Genomic DNA, 22,023 nt, shown 5'->3' with positions numbered 1-22,023 from the left:
GTGTAGAGAGGTAGTCTGAAATTAAAATATGTATTTACTCATGGGCAGTGGCAAATGGCTTGGCTGGTTGGTCAGGGACCTGGAAGGAGAAAGACCAGAAAACCTGGGACAGGGAAGTTGAGGGTAAAGGAATGTGATGGACAAATGTTTGTGATACGAAGTATGAAGAGTTTCATATTGCATGGTAATGGTCCCCAGAAATCATACCACAGTGGAAGAGGTACAATGATCAGGTAGATAGAGGCACCTGGGTGGTGCAGTCGGTTAAGCCTCTGACTCTTGGTTTTGGCTCAGGTCATGATCTCAGGGTCGTGAGATCTAGCCCCACGTAGGGCCCCATGCTCAGCACCAGATCTGCTTGAGTGTCTCTCTCCCTTTGCCCCTCCTGCCCCGGATTGTATGCACATGCTCGCTCGCTCTCTCTCTCTCACAAATAAATACATCTTTAAAAAATAATCAGGTAGATATATTGACTCTTCCAGTTGATACTATCCAGCTTCTGTTATTCTACCCCATTGTGGGTTCATGAATAGAATAGCCCCGAGGGCAGGGATGGAGGCTCTGCATAAACCCAGTACCCATGGTCTCTCACTTACCATAGTTGATCTAGTTACTGCCATTGTCATATGTCTATCCTAACAGCAACAGACACCAGCCCTGAGCTCCAGATAGAATATTGTGCCTCTTTTGGGGGATTTCCTTTGCTGAAAAAAATTGCCATGCCTAAAATCATGCCTCTGTCCAGAGATAGCCTGTATCCAATTACTGATGAACATGATGGAATAAAGGCTTGACTTCCTCCTATCCCCAACTTAGGAAAACTTTAAGAACCACCCTAGCTCTAGGATTCTCCCTTGGGTTAGCTGAAACTTTTGTTGTGACCGCACTGAGTCCAGCTTCTCCTGCTGCTCAGTCCTGCTTCCCTTCTCTTCCACAAGCAACCCTGCATGCTAATCTCTGTCTCAGAGTCTCTGTCCCAGGGACCCAGCCTTAGGCAGGCAGCCTGGTCATGGTTTCAGTAAAAAGATCCCTTCAAGGTAGAAATGTGTCACCCCTCCCCAGGGGTTTCTTGGACTCTATAGAGCTGAATATGTCCAAGTCAGCCTCAGTCTCCCTACCTATGAAAAAGGCTAATCACCTCATCCTCATCTGGCTTGCAGTCTCGCCCCTTGGCTTGGACCTTTTAGGATATCAGGTCTCTGGACCCTGGAGGTCATAGGCGTGAAGAGAAAAGCTGGCAAATTAGAGCTAAGCATTTTCTGATAATAGTGGGCCTGTGTCCTCTAGTTGACACTCTCCACTGTGCCCACAGAGTCTGGGCTCACAGTAGTCCCTAAGACCTTTTCCAGGACAAGCAGGTCCACCATGCTATGAGGAGATGGCCCCAAGAGGAATATAGGGGAGGATTTCCTTGCCCAGTGCTTGGAAGGGGAGGTGGGGACAAGAGAATGGATTGATTCTTGAGTCTAGCTCCAGGGACAGTGAGGGCCACAGCCTGCTCCCTTCCTGGGGACCATGGGGGAGAGGGGGGGTGGTAAAAGTCCCTCAAAGCCTTTGGTCACAGTGAGAAGAGGAAACTCCAAGAGCTTCTAGGGCTAAGCTCAGGACAGAACTACCACTATTGCAGCAGCCAGGGACTGGCTGGGACTGTCACCACCAGGGACTCTAAGCCTATCTGTCAATCTGTCACTGTCACCATCCCCAACTGGTCTCTCCATCTTTCCCTTCCACGCTCTGGCTGAATCTGCCAGTGCCAGGGACTCTGTCAGTATCTGTCCATCTGATACTTTCAGGAGCTCTGAGCTATGTCTTTCTCTTTGTCTGTCACTGTCATGGACCTGCTCTGTTGTGTCTGTGACTCCTGGACCCTCGGATTGGCTGACTCTAAGGAAAGATGGTCCAGGGTGCCTGGGTGGCTCAGTCGGTTAAGCATCTGCCTTTGCCTCAGGTCATGATCTCAGGGTCCTGGGATGGAGCCCCATGTCAGGCTCCCTGCTCAGCTGGGAGTCTGCTTGTCCCTCTGCCCCTCCTCCTCCCCTTTCGTAAATAAATAAAATCTTAAAAAAGAAAGATGCTTCTTCTTACCATGGGGGCTCAAAGTGATGAGGGGACCCAGGCCCAGAGCTTTGTTTAGTCATGGAGCCCAAGTCTGTGTCTCATAGGTACCGGAGCCTTTAGTGTGACTACGGCCTGAGATTCTTGCAGCTTTCACTGATTTCTATCTGAATTCCAACACTGGATGGTCTGCATTTCCAAGGGTCGAACTGGTGAGAGATGGGGTGTTAGGGTCCATCTGAGCCACAGCCCTTCTGTGAATCTGGGAGGAGCCAACAGCAGCTGCCCCAGAGAGATCCCAATGGGATGAGGGGCCTGAGGGCTGTGGAGGTCAGCTTCCTGGGGTGCGGGAGGAGAGGGGAGACTCTGAGTTCCCATGTAGGTTCTGACTAGAAGCTGTGGCTCCAGCAGCAGTTGCTGATTCCCTGGCTTCCCCTCCCAGAGCATGAAGTGACCCCACCCTCCTCCAGCTCTGCTGGCAGAAGAAGCCTGGGCAGGAGCCTGGGCTCCTACCAGGAGAGCTTGGGGCTGCCCCAGGCTCTGGGCAGGAGGAAGTGTGACACATTGACCAAGAGCTGGGCTTTCCTCCCTTTTCCTGTTTCCTTTGAGAGACTACCCAAATCCATTAAGTGGGAAAGGGAGCAGGCAGCTGTGCTTGTATTGGGTTCCCGGCTCCCCTGGCCCCTGGGTGGCCCAAGGTCGTCCTCTTGGCTCACTTCTCAGATGCTGTTGTTGACAAGGATAATGCTAACAACATCCCTCACTGTAAGGGCCTTTACCTTAGGGCCTTGTGCTGCTCTTTGTCCCACAGAGCATTTTCTAAACTTTGGGAAGTTCATACTACTGTTTCATCTTGATTTCCATAAAACCTTTGTGCATTTCTTTTAGTCATAGGTGAGAAAAGATGCATTTTCATCAGACCCTGGAATATGGCCACTGCTGGCACCCATGCAGTGAGGGATTCTCCTCAGACCTGGGGGATAGAGCTGCAGTTCAGAGCAGAGACCCCACAGTCCCCTGAGGGGCAGATGGTAGTGCATCCTAAGGCCCAGGAGGTGGGCAGGCAAGGCTCCAGAGTAAGTGTCGAGGAGGAGTATGCCCCAATAGAGAACATGTCCATTCCTGTCAGACACTGGTCTTGGCTCCTGTGGGGACAGATGTCAGGCACATGGCTGGGATGCATTCTGGGCACAGGGACCAGGGGCTGGTAGGGGAGCTGTGGCTTGTTTGTGTTCCTGGGGCCTCGGGCTGCTATGAGGGAGACAGGGTTGTGAGCAGTGAGGCTGGGGGGTGGTGGGTGGTCTCAGAGTGGCAGGGCAGGGTCTTAGACCAGATCATAGGGCTTGAAGTTCACAGTGAGCCAACAGGCAGCCCCTGTGGGACACAGCCAGACTAATTCCCTAAAATGTAGGTACCTCAAGGGTTGGGTTTCCTGCAGAGCCTGGCATAGTTTCTGATCTTTCAGAGGCACTCAATAATACTTGTTGAATGGATTCATGAGTGTATAAATCCATCCGACTGCCATGGGGAGAGAAGCAGGAGAGGTCTATCTAGAGACGAATATCCATGAACCGTCTGAGCTGATAGTCTGTTGAAGAGGTGGGCTAGGCTAGGGCAGGGCTAGAGGATAGAAAAGTGGGCAGACTTGGAAGGGACCAGGAAAGTGAAAACATGAGGACATGGTGGGGGATTAACGAGGGGAGAGAGACCCTGAGAGGAGCCCAGAACACTCCCCTGCACTGAGCCCCTCAGCCTGTCTCTCCCCTAGGGTGGTAGCACATCATAGTCTCCTCGGGGCCCCCCAGAGACTCTGGCGCAAGAGACTTATGGACAAGGGCTGCACTGCACAACAGACTGGCAAGACACCACCCATATCCATGTCAGACTGGGCCCTTTGTGACCAAACTGCCCCCGAAAGGAGATGCTAGACGTGGAGGCAGCCCCTACACAGCCGCGGTAGCATGGGGAAGTGGCGAGTATCAACAGCTAAGTTCTCTTCTTATCAACGAGCGGACTTCCCTGCAGCCTGCCCAAGCCAGGCTCCCCAAGGGCAGGTCCAACCGCCCCATGAGCAAAGTCTGAGGCCCAGGCTCAATCGGATTTGGGATTTGTTTCCCAACAATTGGCTTTAGAGAATGTTCACAGTTGGGCAAGACTGACCAATATAAAGAAGAAATTCCAGTAACGAGGAGGACTTTGGGAAGCAACTTCAGATCACGTGAAAGGAGAGGAGAGGTCAGAGTGATGGATAAGCAGTTTCTACAAGAGGCAGGAGAACCAGCAATAATAGTGCTTATAAAAAACTTTTCCTTGGAAAAATATTTGGCAGTATCTACTAAAACTAAAAATACATATGTCCGATGACCCGGTAATTCCACACCATTCCCAGCATTTCCAACAGAAATGCGTACGTAATGCTCACCAAGATAGGAGTATAGGAATGTTTGTAGCTTTATTAATATGAGCCCCAAAGCAGAAACAGCCAAAATATCCATCAGCAGTGAAATGGGGAAGTACACAGTGGGACATGATAGACTACTTTGCAGAAACAAAATAGAATAGACTGCAGCTCCATGAAACAACCAGAAAGTGTTACACACACATAATGTCGAACAAAAGACATCAAACATAAAAGCACGGTCTCTGAAAAAAAAAAAAAAAGCACGGTCTCTGATTCCACTTAAATGAAGTTGAAGAAGGGCAAGATGAATTTATAGTGAAAGAGGCTGGATACTTAGCGGGGTAGATGCTAATGGGGAGGGAGAAAGCACAGGCAGCCTTTGCGGGGGTGGGGGGGCTAGAAAATGCTCTGTATCTGGCTCTCCGTGTTGGTTATATTGGTATAGACATACATAAAAACTCACTGAAATGTACTTAATGTACAACCCAATGAAAAAACAAATATTTTTAGAAAGGCTTTTCTCCACCTCCAGAAGAACTGCAGGATCTTGAAGATGTGGACCTTGCCTGTGGGTGAAGGTCCAGTAAGTCCATTTGAGGGGAGAACCTGGGGAGTTTGTGCTCATCTTCCCTTGAAGTTAAGAAAAAGAAAAGGGAGACAGGTTTTTAATTAATCATCTCTCAGGTTCAAACAGCAGGTCCGGGCCAGAGATAACATCAGTGGCAGCAACATGAAACTGTTTCACTGCTGTTATCTCAAACCACAGTGAAAAATAACTTGTGAGGCTGTGTCTTTCCCGGCAGGCAGAGCCCAGGGTCTCCTCGCAGCAGGGAAGTTGGTCAGCCGTTTGGGAGGGTCCAGGAAGGCGGCTTCTGCGGGGCTGGGCCTGGGAGTCCGCAGAGCTTACCTCCCGCGTGGTCCTGCGCCGGGGCCAGCCTCTCTGGGCCCTGGGGGCAGGGAGCATCCCTTGCCAACAGTAGGTGAGACAACCCCTCCTCATCCCCAGATCTCGTCCTGGGGGCCAGCTCTCCTCTGACCTGCTCTGCAGACCTGGATGCCCCGGACATTCTGCTCTCCTCTCTCCTTGGAGAGGCAGGGCCAGCATCAGGGTGCTCTCGGGAGAAGCGGCATTTCCTGACCTTGCTCGTCTCAGCCTCTCTATGTCCCAGCAGGCTGGTCTGGGGCTGGCGCCTCTCTCTGCCTGCCCGCCACAACCCTACTCGGCAGTTTTAAGAAAACAGAGGCCTGGGAGAGACCTAAATGCCAGATTTCTTTTTTGTGAAGCCTGTGGAACACTGTGGGAGGGGCCGGGACAGGAGCGGCTGGACTCAACCATGTGACTTCAACACAAATAACCGCTTGCTCCAAAGCCCTGGTTGGTACAGTATGTGCCTGGTCCATGCAGCCTCTGCCCTCCGCTTCGAATCATATAGATCCTGAGTTCCCAAGCTCATGCATGTGCCAGCAGCCAGGAAACAAAAGGAGTAAGGGTTTGGGTCCTAGTTTCCAGGCCCGGTCCTGCCCAGTGGGGGCTGTGTGGTGCAGGCCAGATGTGCAGCCCCACCTGTGACTCCAGGCACAGGACAGCTGTGAGGTTAATTGAGGATGCCTTGCACAATACCTTGCAACCTCCAGGCCTACACTAAGAGCTGTCTTGCCTGCCAAGGAAGAACAGCCAAGCCTCTTCCGCTGTCCATGCTTTCTTAGAAAAAGGGTCTAGCCCTCTGGGCTTTGAGGGGAGCAGCCCCCTTTTCAAGCTAATCACCAGCATCTTGACTGAACAACCGAGCTGGGGAGTCATTCGATGCAAGCTACCACCAAGGACCCCATTTACCTGAAGACACTGAAGATGCAAATTTTCTATAAGCAAGGGAACCACATGATCTGTGCCACCACCTTGGCACTCAGCATGTTTCCTCACATGCAGCCACATTCACATGTACACCACCACAGGGTAGGAAGCCAAGGAGAAAATCCCAATTCCTTTCTGGCCCTTGGCCCGCATGGCGTCATCCCAGCCTTGATGCCTTTCTGACCCTTTCAGAGGTGCCTTGCCATGTTGCCATGTTAGCTTCAGTCCGTTATTTCATTTCACGGACTGACACATTGGCTGTTTGTGTGGATGAAGCTTCGCTCCTCCTGTGTGATCTCCCCACATCTGAAGGCTGCATCAAAGCGTAGAGCCGCACTATGGCCTGTGACAGAGGCTGCCACGGGGCTGCCAGCCGGGCGATCCAGCTCTTGAGGCCTGGCATATGGAAGAGGGCTGCATGACTGCTTTCGTGCATGTCTTAGATTCCTGGTTCTAACCTCAGTACTACTGAATTCTGAGGGGGGAGGGGACCCGCAGGAGGCATGAGGTGGTAAAGAGTTGAAGTGGTCTCTGGGGAGGCCCCTGTGAATTGAAGGGAGAGGCGCTGACCTACTGTCCTGGGAAGTCTTGATGTGTGGATGAGCCTCTGTTTTCAGGCCACCCCACCTTGCTCTCCTTCCTTGTCTAGAGATGGCCCTAGTAAGGCCAAGAGTGTTTCCTGAGGGTCAGGATAAGCCTGACCCACACCTGCCCATGGTTATCTCCCTTGGAGGGATATAATTTGGACTTTTTTTTTAGTTTTTTTTATTTATTTGTCAGGAAGAAAGAGAGAGCACAAGCAGGGGGAGCGGCCGGCAGAGGGAGAAGCAGACTCCCCGCCGTGCAGAGAGCCTGATGTGGGGCTCAATCCCAGGACCCTGGGGTCATGACCTGAGCTGAAGGCAGATGCTTACTTAACTTACTGAGCCACCCAGGCATCCCTAATTTGGACCTTTTGCCTCGTCTCCTAGGGAAAGGGAGTGCCTAGGGCCATTCCCAGCCAGCTGGAGGTCAGGCCATGCATCTTGTGCCCAGGTGTCCCGCCCAGAGCTCCGCCGGCCAGTGTACCAGCCCCTCCATAGATGCTGAAGCGGTCATGCCCCTAGGCTCCCAGAGAACTCTGGGTTCCGGCCTGCCTGGGTCTCCAGAGCAGTACCCACAAGGCCCTCCTACCTGGTTCCAGCCACCAACAGGAACAGTACCAGTGTCCAGATGGGAGTCTAATTAGAGAGAACACTAGGGCACAGAGAAAACCCAGGTGGCTCTCACTGCAGGGTCTCTTCATGGATGGCTGTTTGGGAGCCTTGGCCAAGGCTTAGGGGTGGCAGGGGGATGGGGGCAGTTACTCCTTGGGGAAGAGCTGCCTTCCCACCTGTATTCTTACCAACTTCCTGTTTCCCAGAAGAGGTACCAGAACCTCTCTGTCAACCTTAGTTTCCCTAGAGTTGAGCCAGATGCTGTGAGGCCCTCTAGCATGACAAAAACCCTGAACCTAGGCTGTGTTCTGGCCTCTGGGTCTAGAGCCCACACTGCCTTTATGGACTGTGGCTGAGAGACTGAGGTATCTGTCCAATGTCACACAGCAGGTTAGTGGCAGACCAGGCCTGTGTACACCCTGATGTCCTGAACACAGTAATGGGATGACAAGGGTGTATATGCTAGCCCCCAGGCCTCTACTGTTAGATGCCTCAGGCTCAGAGGAGGCTGGGCAGTAAAGTGGTGGGTCTTCTTACCAGTGTATCTCTACAACCCCATCCTGCCATGCATCCCACAGGCTCTAGTGCTCATCACAGAGGAGTAACCTTGGAAACCCTGAGCACCCATGTGGGGTGCCCAAGGGACAGGAGCTCACAGCCTCTGGGGAATGCACCATGGGCTTCCTCAGGGCTGTAACCATCCTTGACCGCTGACCACATCAGCCTTGACACCTGAGTCATGGGGCTGCCCGCCATGTTCTGAGATAATTTGGCAACTTCGCTCAGTCACATTTGCTGACCTCCAGCCCGATGTGGCCTGTCAAGTTGGAGATACACAGGGAGTGGTCTGAGAAGTCTAGAGTGAGGGATGGGGGTGGGCAGGGCTATGGTCCGTCTGTGCATTGGCTGCAGGCATAATCTGAAGCTTCAAAGCTAGGCAAGGTCTGTCAGAAGGTAGATGTTGCAGACAGGTCTGGCCTGAGCCATATTGTGGTTGCAGCTTGATACCTAATTGTATTCCAGAACAATAGATCTTTCCTGGTTTGGTGAAGGAACTCATGGTCTGAGAGGTTTGGATGGTAGGAGGCTGTCACCTCCAATAAACTCTTCAAATCAGGGTTAGGGTTCGAATTGAGGATGAGGAGTCAGAGGTCGGTAGTTCAGTGTGGCAGCACCTTAGGACCAGAGCGGCTGCTGGATTTACCACAGGGAGTGCCCTGTGCTCTGGGGTAGGGGCAGCAGTAGTCGGGGAGTGGGCTTTTATCCCAAGGGGGCTCTGAAGGGTGTTGTGAGAGGCTTTGTAGGTGAGGGGCTTTACTTTGAAGTCAGATAGCTACTTGCTGGTCTAGAAGAAGCTGGGGGTTTAGAGATGTCCCTGGTCACTGTGGGGCCCCCCACCTGGTCCACATTCCCCACTGTGCCCAGTCCTCTGTGAGTAGGCTGCAAGCCCCCATTCCCCTGTGCCATTTACCAGGTCTGACCTTTCTGTGGTCACATCAGCCCTCAGCAAGGGGCAGGGGAGGGGGGATGATGAATGAGATTTAGAGCCCCCAGGAGCAGTCATAGAGATCACACAGGGGAGGCCCTTGAGCCTTGAGTCTTGGCCCTTGGATCCAGGGGTGGCTGGGTACTGAGTGAAGCTGGGGGCGGGGGGATCTGGGAAAGGATCTGATTCGAGTTCTAAAGGACTCGGGGAGAAGAGGACTAGTAACACGCCGCACAGACACTGATGGAGCCCGTCCTGGGTGTCACTTCACCCTGGAGGGGCAGCAGAGGGGCAGACGAGGTGGGGCTCCTGCTCACCCTCTTAGGTCTCTCCTCCTGAGAGACTCCTGGCTCTCCAGGTCAGGAGTCCTGGTGGTGGGGCCATCAACCCCAGCCCCCTGCCCCTTCCGGTCTGCCATGGGCCCCAGGAGCCTAGACTGTGTCATGACTTTCACCAGCATTTACGTACACCTGCTTTATTGAAGTAGCGGGTGCTGTTGTAGCAGTTACAGAAAATTTCCTCAGGCACACCCCTGCCCCCATTACCTGCCCACAGACTTGTCAGCCAGCCCAGGGCCAGCAAACTCCCACCCCACCCTGGCTAAAAATTGTGCCCAAGGCTCCTCCAATCCCATTTTTTTGAAGCTCTAACCAGGTCCCAGGGAGAGGAGGGGGTCTCAGAGGCTGCTCTTGACACTCTTACAGGATTTCCATCCTTCTATGGATATGACAACGCTCTGTAAGGCTTCCTTGAACTGTGAGAAGTTACTTTCCTCAGTAGTACAGTTCTTGGGTGATTCTGTAGGCTAAATAAGAAATGCATATTTAAGCCATATTTTTAGCAGAAAAAAATAAAAGCAAACTCTCTACTACCAGCCACAGGTGTCCTGTAAGCCCTCCACCACCTAGGAGATAATTTGGTCAGGCCCTCTGCACCTATCTTAGGGGCACACTGGGGGGCATCGGGTGGTAGTGGAGCACAGGGTCTGAGGCCCATCTGTAGCCGTGGGGAGAGAGCCAGCCAAGTGTGGGCAGACCTCACAGCGGCCCAGGACAGGGGCACAAGGACAAGCAAGGTGGGAGCACACAGGGGCCTATGTAAGAAGGGGGCACACACAGAGGAACACCTCAGTCATTTCCCAAGGACATGCCCCCCTTAGACCACTGCCCATCCACACAGTGGGCTTCTAGTGGGGCTCACCAGCCCAGAAAGAGCCCCAGGGGCAGGGCAAACCGGAGCTCGCTTGGACTGGCTGCCCCGTGGGGGTTGGCACTGAGCAGCTGTTCCCTCTCCCCAGGCTGATTACACAACAGCCCTGCTCTGACCTGTCTCAGACCTGCTCCACACTGACCCCTGTGCCTGGGGACTTGGCAGAGGGCATCCCAGAAACCTCTGAAACAACCCCTAAATCCCCACCCTCCTAAGCCCCAGCCCTTGTCTGTGAGTGTACTTTTGGGTCAGAAAGTAGTATGTAAGGCCTCACATGGGGCAAGTGGGGGCTGTAAGAAGCCCTTTGCCCCGCTGGGCCCCTGGCTGTGGTAGCCTAAGTTTCCTCTAAGAGCAAACAGCAACTTACTTGCAGCTTTGGGCAGATTCTGGTGAGTTCTTCCATGTCCTTATAAACCTTTTTTATGTGATGGTCATGCTCGTTAGATTTCATAAGTTCCTTCAGGGTGGAGATGAAGTCCTTTGTAAACTCCCCATAGCAGGGCTCCTGAAACGGGGTGAGGAGCAGGGGGTTGTTGGTGGTGTACAGCTGAGCACCAGTTGACCCCCAGCCTCGTCCATCCCTGGTCACCCTGGCTAGATGGAGCCCTGAACTCAAATTCAGGCCCTACCCTGATTGTCCTGCAGGTGTCCCACAGGTGCAATGGGTGTCGGGTCTCTCCCCAGGCCCAGGGCTAATCTGGGGTGATGATCAGAGAGCCTGGAAAAGCCTAGAACCTGGCCACTGATTCATCTGTTGGTTGAGCTGGAGGCCCCAAACTCAAACTCTGCTTCCCGCCCCCCCCCCCCCGCCCCCGGCCAGATTCCTCACTCTTTTGTTCATATCTCTGTGCTGGATGCTGATTGGGGTGATGATCCCTTTCAAATATGATCAGAAAGGTCCATGCGGCAACGGTTCCTTACCTCACTGGTGTTCTGGGGCCTTTTGAAGGAACCCTGAAAGCAGGAGACATTGGTCAGAAACACAAAGGGCCACTGAGAGCAAAGTGATGTTTGATGAAGACCCAGACTTACATTGTATATAATGTTGTCAGCCGAAAGTTCTTTCTGAATTTCAGCACAGACTGCCGTGTGATTGTCGTAGGCAGACACGTTGGCTGTCTTCATGGAGGCACAGTGGTTTTCTGATCCCCAGAGTGCACAAGCCAGGAACACGTACAGGTACATGGTAAGACTTGAGGGTAGCTGCAAGCCGATCTGAGCCCTGGGCTTGGCAGCATTTCTGTGGAGAGGGGTACCTATATATGTGAGTCTAAGGAAATGCTAAATCTCTTATCAGTCATCACTGGCTTACGTGGAAGACAGAGAGGACCTTATCGCCGGGCAAATGTGCTTTTCATGCATTTTTCTATGACCACAGCATGCTTTTTGGATTCTTGTCTTTGCTGAAAATCACACTTGGTCTAAGAATTTTTATTTGTACTCACATTTCAAGTCATGACCTTTCTGCCTGCTTGTTGGGACAGGTCTTTGGCCAGGACCGGTGCTGTCTGCAGGTGCAGGCCAGAGCAGAGATAGTAGGTGGGGTGGAGAGAGAGCAAGGCAGGGGCACCAAGCCAGCTTCCTCAGGCCCCCCTGTCAAGGAGAAGGCTGGCCTTGCTGTCCTGGCCACCTGACACTTGCAGACACACCCACTTCCTCATAGTCCCCGGGAGGGAGACAGGGGAACAGGTTTCGGAACACAGCCTCCAACCAGGCTGGCAAAGCAAGGGAAGAATGGAGCACTGCTATTTCTTGGCCTGAAGGCCTTGGGTTTTAGAGGAAGGCACCTGGTTAGATGCAAAACTTCATGTAAAAACAAAAGCCAGCTCAGAAAAATGCCACGCTAGAGCCGCGTACTGACAGATTCCGAATATACATTCTGACTCTCACAGATTAGGATCACCCATTTGGGGGAAAGTTTGGTAAATATGCTGGGCTCTGACCCCTGTGGTTTTGTTTTGTTTTTTTCCCCCCCTGAACAGCTAGTCTATCTACTGGTTCACCTTAGGAGTGGCTGAGGCCCTGAGTGTGAGGACCAGGGTGTGGCCACAGGGCCAGGCCTCTGAGGGGCACAGTGTTTGCCTCACTGTAGGGCAGGCCCATTCAGCCAGTGGCCAGCTGAGCCCCAGGAACTCCCAAGCCTTCTCACGAAGTATGATGGCCTTGTCCTGGAGCAAGTTCCCACTGACCAGGTGCCTTGGACTTCCAAGTGAACCTGAAAACCTCTTTTTGCGGTGGGAGCCCTTGAGTATCCAGCGGAGCACATCTGGGTGTGCAGAGTGCAGTGCCCAGGCCAACTCTTACCTCCCCTCTGCTCTGTCAGGGCTGCCCCTGCTGGAGCACCCTGCCCCCTCCCGAACCTGGCGGCTCCTCTCCCCCGCCCCCCCCACCTTGCCCTATGGGGAGGAGAGCACCATCAGCCTTTGCTCATGGTTAAAAACAAACTGGAAACTGCACAAATAAGAACAGGTTTTTAATAATTTATTATTATGGCAAAACATCTTGAATAAATACAGAGTATGGTCTTAAATAAATAAATAAATAAATATTAAAATACATAAATATATAAATAAATATTACGGATCCCTGCCAATGTAAAACATTCCCCACTCCCCATATACCAAGCCGGTATCAGGGGCAGCATGGCTCAGAGCAAGTCCGTGCCCCCCACAGCCCTGGCCCGCGCTATCGTCCCTCAAAGGTGAAGATCTTGGGTTTCAGCCATCCATGGGGAGGAGGGCAGTGATTTGGGAGCTGCGCTCTCAGGGCTGGCTCCTGGCTGCACTGGCCTCTGTTGTTTCTGGCTGCCAACAGTCAAAGGGGATGTTAAACAGAAATTCCTTCAGGTTCTCTTTGAAACTTCTGAAGGTGATAGTCTGGGTTGCACAGGGAGTTTCCTTGGAAAAAAAAAAAAGAACAAGAAAACTTTGAGTCCAGGTGTGAGTGGCTAATGTGGGGGAAGCACCGGTGCGTTTCTGCACTGCCCTCTAGAACTCAGAGGCCGGAAGGCCTATTTGGAGCCCGCCTGCTGACCTGAGTCAGATGACAAGCTTGCCACCGTGTGTCACCCAAAGGGTGCACAACTCTGCCAGGGGCCTGACAACACGCCAGCCCGAAGCTGGTCTGCTGGGGTGGGCGGTTGGGCCGGCGTCTCCTCGCTCTCAGGCCAGCAGCCCAGAAGGGGCAGGAGTCAAGGCCACGAGCCTCACTCCCTACAGAAAAGGAGTGTTTGGGGCCTTTGTCCAATCTGGGTGTGACCCCCCTCCTTGCTCCCATGCAATTAGGCACCTCACAAGGGGCCACGTTGGTGGCACTTGGGCCCCAGAATATACCCTGGGCCTTAGGCAGGATCTGAGTTTCCTTGGGTTTGCCTCACCTCTGACCTCATTAATGATAATAAGGACAGAAGCGGCTCCCGCTGGGGAGTGTATAAGCCCCCAGAGCTCCATGGCTTTAACTCCTAGGGATGAAAATGGGCAGGGCTGCTCACTCTCTAGAGGGACTAATGCTGACAAATCTGTTGACACAGAACCCCTTTGGGGTCCTGAACAGCTACAGCCGAAGATCCCTTCTTATGCACCCCTCCACCCTCCTAGACCAAGACCTTCCAGCTTGGGACCCTGATGTGGGTACTCACCGGCGTAGGAGGGCAGTGCTGCTTATAGTGGTTGTCCATCAGGGTTAGGGGTTGCTTGAGGCTGCTGAGGCTGCCCTGCAGGCCGTCCTTGTACAGCTGTAGGCGGGTCTGCAGGCATGTCGGCTCCTGTGGGAACTGTGCATTACTTGGCGAGTAGTGGACAAGTGCCCTCTGGTGGGCACATGACACGCTCCCCGGCACTCTTTCCTGTTCTCAGCCCTGTCCCCCAAGAGGAGGACTTGGGAGGGGCACAGGTTGATGCCGGGTTCAGTCATACACACTGCTCTGTTCATGCCAATACAAATCTGCATCATTCAGCTCAGGCCACCCTCTGCTAGCACAGCCACATTCCCTGGCATCTCGAGAGGGTCCCAGGCTCCAGGAAAGGAGGTCACTATCCCTCCACCATTCGGGGAGAAGGTAGCGGGGGGGGCATCCCCCCCCAACCTGAAAAATGAACAAGGCTTGTTTCTGAAATCTCTCTGTGCCTCTCTGTAGCCAGCACGCTGTCTTCACAGGGCTTAGTCTCATAAGTGCCCCAAGCCCACAGCCCCTGTGTCTTCAAGTAACTGCCACTTACCCACCTGTCCCCTGGTGACCCCAGGCCCCTTGAATGCTAAGTCTGCCCGTGGCTGCTTGGCTAATGAAGGAGTTCACGTGACTGCCACAGGGGCAAGGCCAGTGGCCTCCGGAGAGCCCCTCCTGGCAGCCAGCTGACTGGAGAGGAAGTGGACCGACGACCACCCTGTGAGAGTTCATCTGAAATGGAGCCACCACCCCCCCCCAAAATAGAGGCCTCTGGGAAGGTGTGTCAAAGTGAAGCATCTTACCTGGCGGTCAAACATTCCAGAGACGACTTTTACTGTTTCATTCTGTAGAAAAGCAAAATACCGTTTGATGAAGCTGACAGGCAGGGCCAGTCCAGGCCAGCGAGGTGGCCCAGGCACAGCCTGCACTCGCTCCCTAACTCACCATCATAGCAGTCTCGTCCCTACTTTTGTTCAGAAGGCTCAGGGCCTCTTGGATGGCATCCACGTGCTGAGAGGGTCGGGTAACAGGGCTGCGGGAGCTGGTGGGTGCAGAGATGCTGCAGACCACAGTGCCCAGGAAAAGCAGGTTCTGCAGCCACATCCTCCTGAGGACTTTAGCCTTTCTCTCTGAGCACTGGGCTCACTGGCAAAAGAGCTCTTATATACACAGTTAGAGGAAATGATTAATGGTGACCACAAAACGCCAGGGGGGCGGGGGAACTACCTGACCTGTGGAATCTCCTGGCCCTTATCACACATGGGAACGGTGAGCCTTTCCTCCAGGTGGTCAGGCTCAGGGGTTTTCGTTCATGAGCCCTTCCAAGAACTGGCAGCGCACCCGCCTGCCTCCTTGAGCGCTCTCCAGCCCCCTCCCTGGTAGTCTGGCCAATGAGGCTGCCCCCTCCTTCTGAGGGGCCTCTGGGCACAGCTTGGACTTCCTGGCCTGGAGTGGCCAGGGCGGGGCCTGGGAGATACTGGACTGAGCTCCTACGCCCAGGCTCTCCACCCTGCCTCTGATCCCAAGAAGTCTTTGGGCTGGCTGTGCCTCTGGGGCCCATTCCAAGCCCAGCCTCCCCCTTCTCCTCCTAGATCCCTCTCCTCTGGCCACAGTGAAAGATCTGAATGGGAGGAAGACCCTCACAGGCCTGCACAGTGTCCACCTAGGCAGAATCCAGCCAGATGGCAGAGTCCTGCGACAGCTCCCAGCAAGGATCCAGAGTAGTTGGCAAGCTCTGCCCACCCAGGGACCTCTGCCCCACAGCCCCTGTGAGCAGGGAGAATGACAGGTGTGTGCACGGGACATCCAGCCGGCAAGATTGCAGAGTGTGCCTTCATGGTAAGATCCCATCTGACAGCAACCGTCCCCTTTTCACAGCTGTGTTCAACCCCCAAGCTGCAGAGGTGGATTGGGGCTCAGAGTTCAAGTTCTGGCTCCAGTACCACTTTGCTAAGTGACTCTTCGTTCTGAACTATGCGAGCCTCACCTCCCTCTGTGGGCCAGACTGCCCATCTGAGATAGGCACTGCGCTCCTACGTGTAGCCCATGGCAGGGGGCAGGGGACAGCGGCTTCTCAAACAAGGTCTTCCAGGCTTCATTTCTACATGACCCCCACCCCAGCTCACCTCCAGTTCCAGAGGCCTCTCTGTGGAACAGGAACTGCTTCTGAAAAAGCCACAGGCTCTTGAGGGGCTGACAAGTGTTTGATTTTCACAATGGAGTTTGGAGAGGACAGCACGAGTTTGTGTTTGCTGCCCCACGCTCGGAGTTTCATGGCACAGGGGTGTGGGGTGCCCACGTGCAGACTTCTGAGTGTACCCCAGTATGATCGGATGTTTTACATGAGGTGCACCCATGTGAGCCCCCATGCTTCTGCAGATGGCCCTCTGATAGAGAGAAGCTCCCCACAATGGGTGTGAGATTTTTGGACCCCCAATGTGCTAGTTTGATGGGGTAGGACACAAGTGATGATACTCTGCTAGGCTCAACAGCAGGTAGGACTCCCGGTCTAAGTACTGTGGCCCAAGCCTGTGGCCCTGGCAGGTTTCACTGGATGGCAGAAGGGTTGCTGCCCTTGCATGGGGAAGACAGATGTTAGTCCTCCAGACCCCACTGGGGCCCAACATATTGCCATCCCTGCCCTTCTGAGCTGGTGGAACATTCCCAGGTGGCCAGGCTGGGGTGAGAGTATGGCACGTCCAGGCCCTGGTCCTTCTCGCTTTTCCATGAGGGCTCTGCTCTGCCCCTTCTGGGGAGCTCCTAGGAGGCACAAGAGAGGTCAAGAACACTAGATGCAGATGCCTCAGAGTGGAGGTCTGTGTCAGGCAGTGTTCTGGAACCTGGGTGGTGGAGAGTGGGGGCCACAGGCAGTGGCGAAGCTGATAGTCAAGGAGGCACAGAGCTGGTGTGGCCCCTCTGAGATGGAAGGTGACTTTTCTTTTGGAAATGAGTCGTCACAGCTCAGTCAACAAACTCTTCCAACCCACATCAGGCCCTGTGCTGGGGAGGAAGTCGATGGGACCCTCCCAATGGCCCTCCCACCTGGCCCTAGGGGCTCTCAGCCTGGTAGGGGAGACAGACAGCACTGGACCCTCCCATTGTGTGGATCCAGGCTGGGATGGGGGAAGTTCAGAGCTGAGGAATCCCAAGAAAACACTTCTCCCAGTTCGGGGCCTCACGGGGGATCAAAGAGCTTCCTGGGAGATGCTGCCTCCCAGTACAGGCTGAAAGGGCTAGTAGCATCGGCTGGGCAAGTCAGACTGTGGGAGGGAGGGAGAGGACAGCCTAGTGGAAGAGTATCTGGGGAACAAGGAGACAGTTTTAGGGGCAGATATGGTGAAGAGGAGGCAGATTCCAGAGGGATTTAGGAGGTAGAATTATTCAGGACTTGCTGATACAATGGAGTAATTCCGTCATTCATTCATTTTTATTGAGCACCTACTAGGTTCCCAGCAGGGGAGGAGAATACAGGGATGGTGGAAAACAGGGCGCTACCTTTATGTACTCTGTAGCCCCGTGGATGAAGAAGCAAGATTCATCTACTCAACACCCTCCCCGGAGGGTGCTTTTGAATATAAGTAGAAAGAGTTAGAACCACTGTCGAGGCATCTAAGCTGGGCAGCTAGGGATGAAGGAGCAGGTTTGCAGTGTCTCAGGACCCACAGGAAGTGACAGTGGTTTGGAGGCTGCCTGTGCAGGAGACGGACCTGGATGTGGATGGCCCGTGTCCATGCAATCACTAAGGCCAGAGAGGGTTAGCCAGGAAGAAGGGCTGAGGGCCCAGCACAGCAGTGTTTAAGGGCTAGGGGCATGCTAGAGATGTGAGTGACTGGCCAGTGGCCAAGGCTCTGGGAGAGTGAGAAAGGAGGAGAAAGAGGTGCCGTAGGAGAAGGTCATTCTGGCAGCTGCCCTACAGGCACCCAAGTCACCATGCGAAGGACAGAGTTCCTGGGTTTGGCTGTGAGGCTGGTGGGCAGCCACACATCTTTCTTCTGGAAAGATGACATCAAGGCTGAGGCCATGACACAGGCAGGCATTCCTAGATTGCACCGCATGGAAAGTGGTAGCGATAACATCGAGTGTGTGTGCTGACTCAGGGGCCCCGGATGGGACTGTGGGAGGGTGGGGGCAGGGACCATGGTGGGCAGTGTGACTCCTCTTGGCCCCGCCTTCCCACAGGGCCAGGAGAAAACCCTCTGGAAGGGGTTTCCTGTGAGTGTCCTCCCACAGGCTGTGGAGGAAATGGGGGCTTGTGGCCACTCTGAGCTCCTTATCTCAGAGGAAGTTATCACGATGGGAAGGAAACGGGCCTCCTGGTGCTTTACATCCCATTGAATCTCTACATGGGCATCTCGGTTGATCTCACCCTTGCTGGGCGGGCCAGCCCTTGGTGTGGCAGTCCAGGAGACCAGCAGGCTGCCTAGCTCACACAGTGATGGCAGACACAGCATTTGGACCCAGATCTGTTCCTGCCCCCCTGACCTCTGCTACTTTCTCAGAGATCAGAAAGTCAGGAAATGCTGTTCACCTAGACCAGCATAGGGATGTTCCCCCTCAGGGCAGCTGTACAGGGACACTCCTGCAAGTGTTGGCAGGGAAGCTAGAATGGCCTGGAATGTCCCAGGGAAGCCCTGGGGGCCAAGGGCAGAATTTCTCCAACAGAACCTGCCATCCAGGCACCTCTGTGTTTTAGGTTTGGGCTCCCCACCACTGACCCCTGGGTAGCCCAAGGGCATCCCTCCTTCCTAAGCCTTGGCTCCCTTATCTCTACAATGGGTTTAATTATTGTTGCCTCACAGAGGAAACTGTTGCCTGTCCAGAAACTTTGTGGGGGAACCTCCTAGGGAGGAGGCAGTGCTTCAACCTTTCTTTTCCTCCCACCACTTTGTGAGGTTTCTGAAGCCCAGAGTGGGCAGAGGACTCAGCCATGCTGAAATTTGCAGGGACAGCTGCCCCTTGTCCAGCCCTAGCCCCTGACAGCATCTTTCTGGACAGATACAGTGAGTTAGAAAGCCCAGCCTCCACCCAGACTCAGGGTTCAAAAGGTCCTGCATCATGCTTAAGAGACCCTGGTGCTGGGGCAGCACCCTGAGTGGCTCATTCTTCCTTGGGAAGGGATCCTGATCACTCCAGGCCACACCAGACACATGAAGCACCCTCCTTGACCTTTGTGGTCATAGCTCCAGGCAGAGCCCCCTCCTGCATCGCCTCTGTCTAGGTCCCCAGAGGTATAGCTCAAAAAGACCCAGCCTGTCCAAGCCAGTCGCAACTCTTATCCTGCTTTTTGGGTGTTCCCAGTCCCTGGCACTGGTGAGTTCTGACTGGTATAGAAGGATCTGAGGGTGGTTAACCATTAACCATGTGTGGACTCTGATTCCATACAGCCAAGCTTATAGGAGGGCCCACCACATGTCACCCAGCCCCTGCACTCAGAGCTAATGATTGGTGGTCACGTTAGGCAGGGAGCAAGGAGGGTGATGCCCAGATTCACGGACACAGTGTTGAGGGCATCAACCACCATGTGTACAGAGAATGAACAGACAGGAGGGGGCAATCAAGAAGTAGGAATGAAAACAGTTAAGGCCTTGAGGGGACCAGTTGCATATGTGGGTTTGGGTCAGGAAGCAAGTGAGGAGTCTGGCACTCAGGGTTCTGGCTCAGGCAGCTGGGTGGACAGTGAGGCCATTTGCTGCAATGGGAGAGACCCAAGGTAGCAGAGAAGTTTGGGGAGTTGTTCTAGACTGGACTGGATGTGGCAAGTTTAAGAGGCCAGGGGACCTCCAGGAAGACTCCGTCAGCTGTGGCTACATGGGCCCAGAGGTCAAGGAGAGGTCAGAACCCAAGACACGTGGAAGTCATTGATGAAGAGGAAGTTCTCCTCCCAGAGGGCTGCACAGAGTAAGCTGGGCCTTGGGTAGTGCTCAGGGGTCCCAGCTTGTAAGGCTGGGCCAAGAATGATGATACAACCTTTATTGCTTCATTCCTTGGTTCTTGGGACTTTCTTGGTATTTCCTCAGGACCCAACAACTGCACACTCAGGCCAGTGACACCCCATGGGTGGGTGCTCCAGGCCTGCCCTCCGTGATGCCTACTGCCCAGAGTATTTTCTCCAGAGCTGGAGGTGCGTCCTCTGCCTGTGAATCTCTGAATGTCTGTCCCCTGGCCTCATTCCCAGCTAGGATGTCATCAGGTATCCAGAAGGAGCCACTTCCTTTATTTGCCTCCTTGGGGAAGAGCCAGTGGGTGCTGCATTAAAAATGAAAAGGAAGAAAAATCATTAGACCAGAAGCTTTTACAGCTCTCAGAGTCCTATCATGCCCCTCACTGCCCTTTGTGTTCGAGGCTGGACTCCAGTCCAGTGTGCTGGGTAAGAGCCTGGGGATCTGTGCCCAGTTCCCACACCTGCCTCCGTCTGGAGCTGATGGGCCAGAATCAAGGTTGCAGATGTGGGCTTTCCGTTCTGGTGGTTCTGGAATGAGCCTCCTTCAGGACATTTCCAAAGTGCCAGGGCTCCCTCAGACTCTCACTGAGTCTCTTTTTGGGCAGGTCCATCTCTTGCTTCTGGGTCTTTAGGTCCCAGAGGGCGCTGGCCTTGAGCCTCCAGGCCACCCTCTGCTCCCTGTTATGTACCTCTGCCTCTGGCATCTTACCCAGAGGCCCCCAGCCCCTCACAGGAGTGAACAACCCCCGCTCTCAGGCCAAGGGCCCAGGAAGAGTAGTGATAAAGGTAACAATGAATAGGTGAGTTGTAGAGGGGGCTGGCCCACGAAGTGTCTCCAGGATGGCTGAAGGGGCTCCTTGGGAATTTCTCCTCCCAGCCTTGGAGCCATAGACTCAAAACTCTCTCTCCCGCAACATCTCTTTATTTCTGGGCGCCTGGGTGGCTCAGTTGGTTAAGCGACTGCCTTCGGCTCAGGTCATGATCCTGGAGTCCCGGGATCGAGTCCCGCATCGGGCTCCCTGCTCAGCAGGGAGTCTGCTTCTCCCTCTGACTCTCTTCCCTCTCGTGCTCTCTGTCTCTCATTCTCTCTCTCTCTCAAATAAACAAATCTTTAAAAAAAAAAAACAAACATCTCTTTATTTCTCACTCCCTCAGGCCACCCCCTAGTATGGGTTGTGCTGAGTTCCCTGTGTAGCCTGCTGGGGTACAGCAACTCCCTTTACAATGAATGCAGAGTGGGGGGCTTGCCTCCAAGCTTGGCCCTTCTTGCTGCATGACCTCAAGCCATGACTTCCATCTCTGAGCCCCAGTTGGCTCATCTCCACAAGAGGATGGAGGCCTACTTTGCAGTTGTTGGAGAGTACTGGGCTACATGGAGTGATGTTTTCTATTTTGGCTGACTGGGTGCCTCCCCACCCCTGGCCTCTATCTCCCTGGCCTTAAGAGAGGAGAGTGATTGCTGGGATGTGGACCAGCCTCTAGAGCCTTCTCAAGGCCTGGAGGTAGGCTTTCCTGAAGAGGGGTTTCCCTGTACAGACAGACCCCCTCCCCAGTACCCAAATACCTGCCTCCTCCCAGCCCCAGGAGGCAAATCCTGGATATATGAGGTCGACTAACTGGAAAATCAGTCACAGGGAAAGAGCCAACTGAGAACATCCAGACAGGGGACCATCCTCCCTAGTCCGCCCCCTGTTCTGGCAAGGAGGAGGTGGCCCCAGGCTGCCCATGGCCCAGGGCCTTATAGGAACGAGCAGCCATTGAGTCTGGCTGTCAGCCGGGGGAGAACAGAGTCATATTTATTGGGTACCCACTGGTACAGGTGGGTTTGTCCCTGGTGTTTCATGCCCGTCCCTGATTCAAGGCTCACAGCCCCTCTGAGGGGGAGCAGTGGCTGTCTGGTTTATTATTATTATTATTACTATTACCATATTCAGGAGGGCCCCTGTAGGCCCACAAGGGTCAGGACAGACACAGTGGAAGGAGGAGGCGAGGGAGCACTCCGCCATCCCACTCCCCACTCCCGTGCTCTTACAGCTCTGGCTGTGACTATGTCCTCTCACGCCAGCCACGGCCGGCCATGTTCCTTGCCCTCGCATTCCAGAGGCTGCCCTCGCCCCGCCTCCCTGACACGGCCGCTGCAGAGGCGCCCAGCCTCGTCCGCACAGCCTGCTGTCCCTGGCTGCCCCGGGCGGTCTCTGCGCAGCCCGCGGACCCTCTGG

General features: G+C 54.1%; 2 protein-coding genes across 2 annotated transcripts; both read right to left on the bottom strand.

Annotated features, from left to right (window-relative positions):
* Positions 1 to 9,449: 9,449 nt before the first annotated feature.
* On the bottom strand, positions 9,450 to 11,436 carry LOC148164304 (uncharacterized). The gene is made up of 4 exons (XM_088023607.1): positions 11,232 to 11,436; positions 11,121 to 11,153; positions 10,567 to 10,704; positions 9,450 to 9,795 (listed from the first exon to the last, which is right to left on the bottom strand). Exons 1-4 carry the CDS (start codon positions 11,382 to 11,384, stop codon positions 9,667 to 9,669), a joined length of 453 nt encoding a protein of 150 aa, XP_087879733.1. The 5' UTR covers positions 11,385 to 11,436; the 3' UTR covers positions 9,450 to 9,666.
* A 1,525-nt stretch (positions 11,437 to 12,961) lies between these two features.
* Positions 12,962 to 14,967, bottom strand: CSF2 (colony stimulating factor 2). The gene is made up of 4 exons (XM_028103447.2): positions 14,809 to 14,967; positions 14,667 to 14,708; positions 13,837 to 13,962; positions 12,962 to 13,096 (listed from the first exon to the last, which is right to left on the bottom strand). Exons 1-4 carry the CDS (start codon positions 14,965 to 14,967, stop codon positions 12,962 to 12,964), a joined length of 462 nt encoding a protein of 153 aa, XP_027959248.1.
* Positions 14,968 to 22,023: the final 7,056 nt, after the last annotated feature.

The sequence above is a fragment of the Eumetopias jubatus genome, unplaced genomic scaffold (assembly GCF_037043125.1).
Source record: "Eumetopias jubatus isolate StellerSeaLion01/CBP00866 unplaced genomic scaffold, mEumJub1_p1.0 scaffold_5, whole genome shotgun sequence".
In the NCBI taxonomy this organism is placed as follows: Eukaryota; Metazoa; Chordata; class Mammalia; order Carnivora; family Otariidae; genus Eumetopias; species Eumetopias jubatus.
The sequence above is the reverse complement of the archived record's forward strand: the minus strand, read 5'-3'. Positions and strand labels throughout refer to the sequence as shown.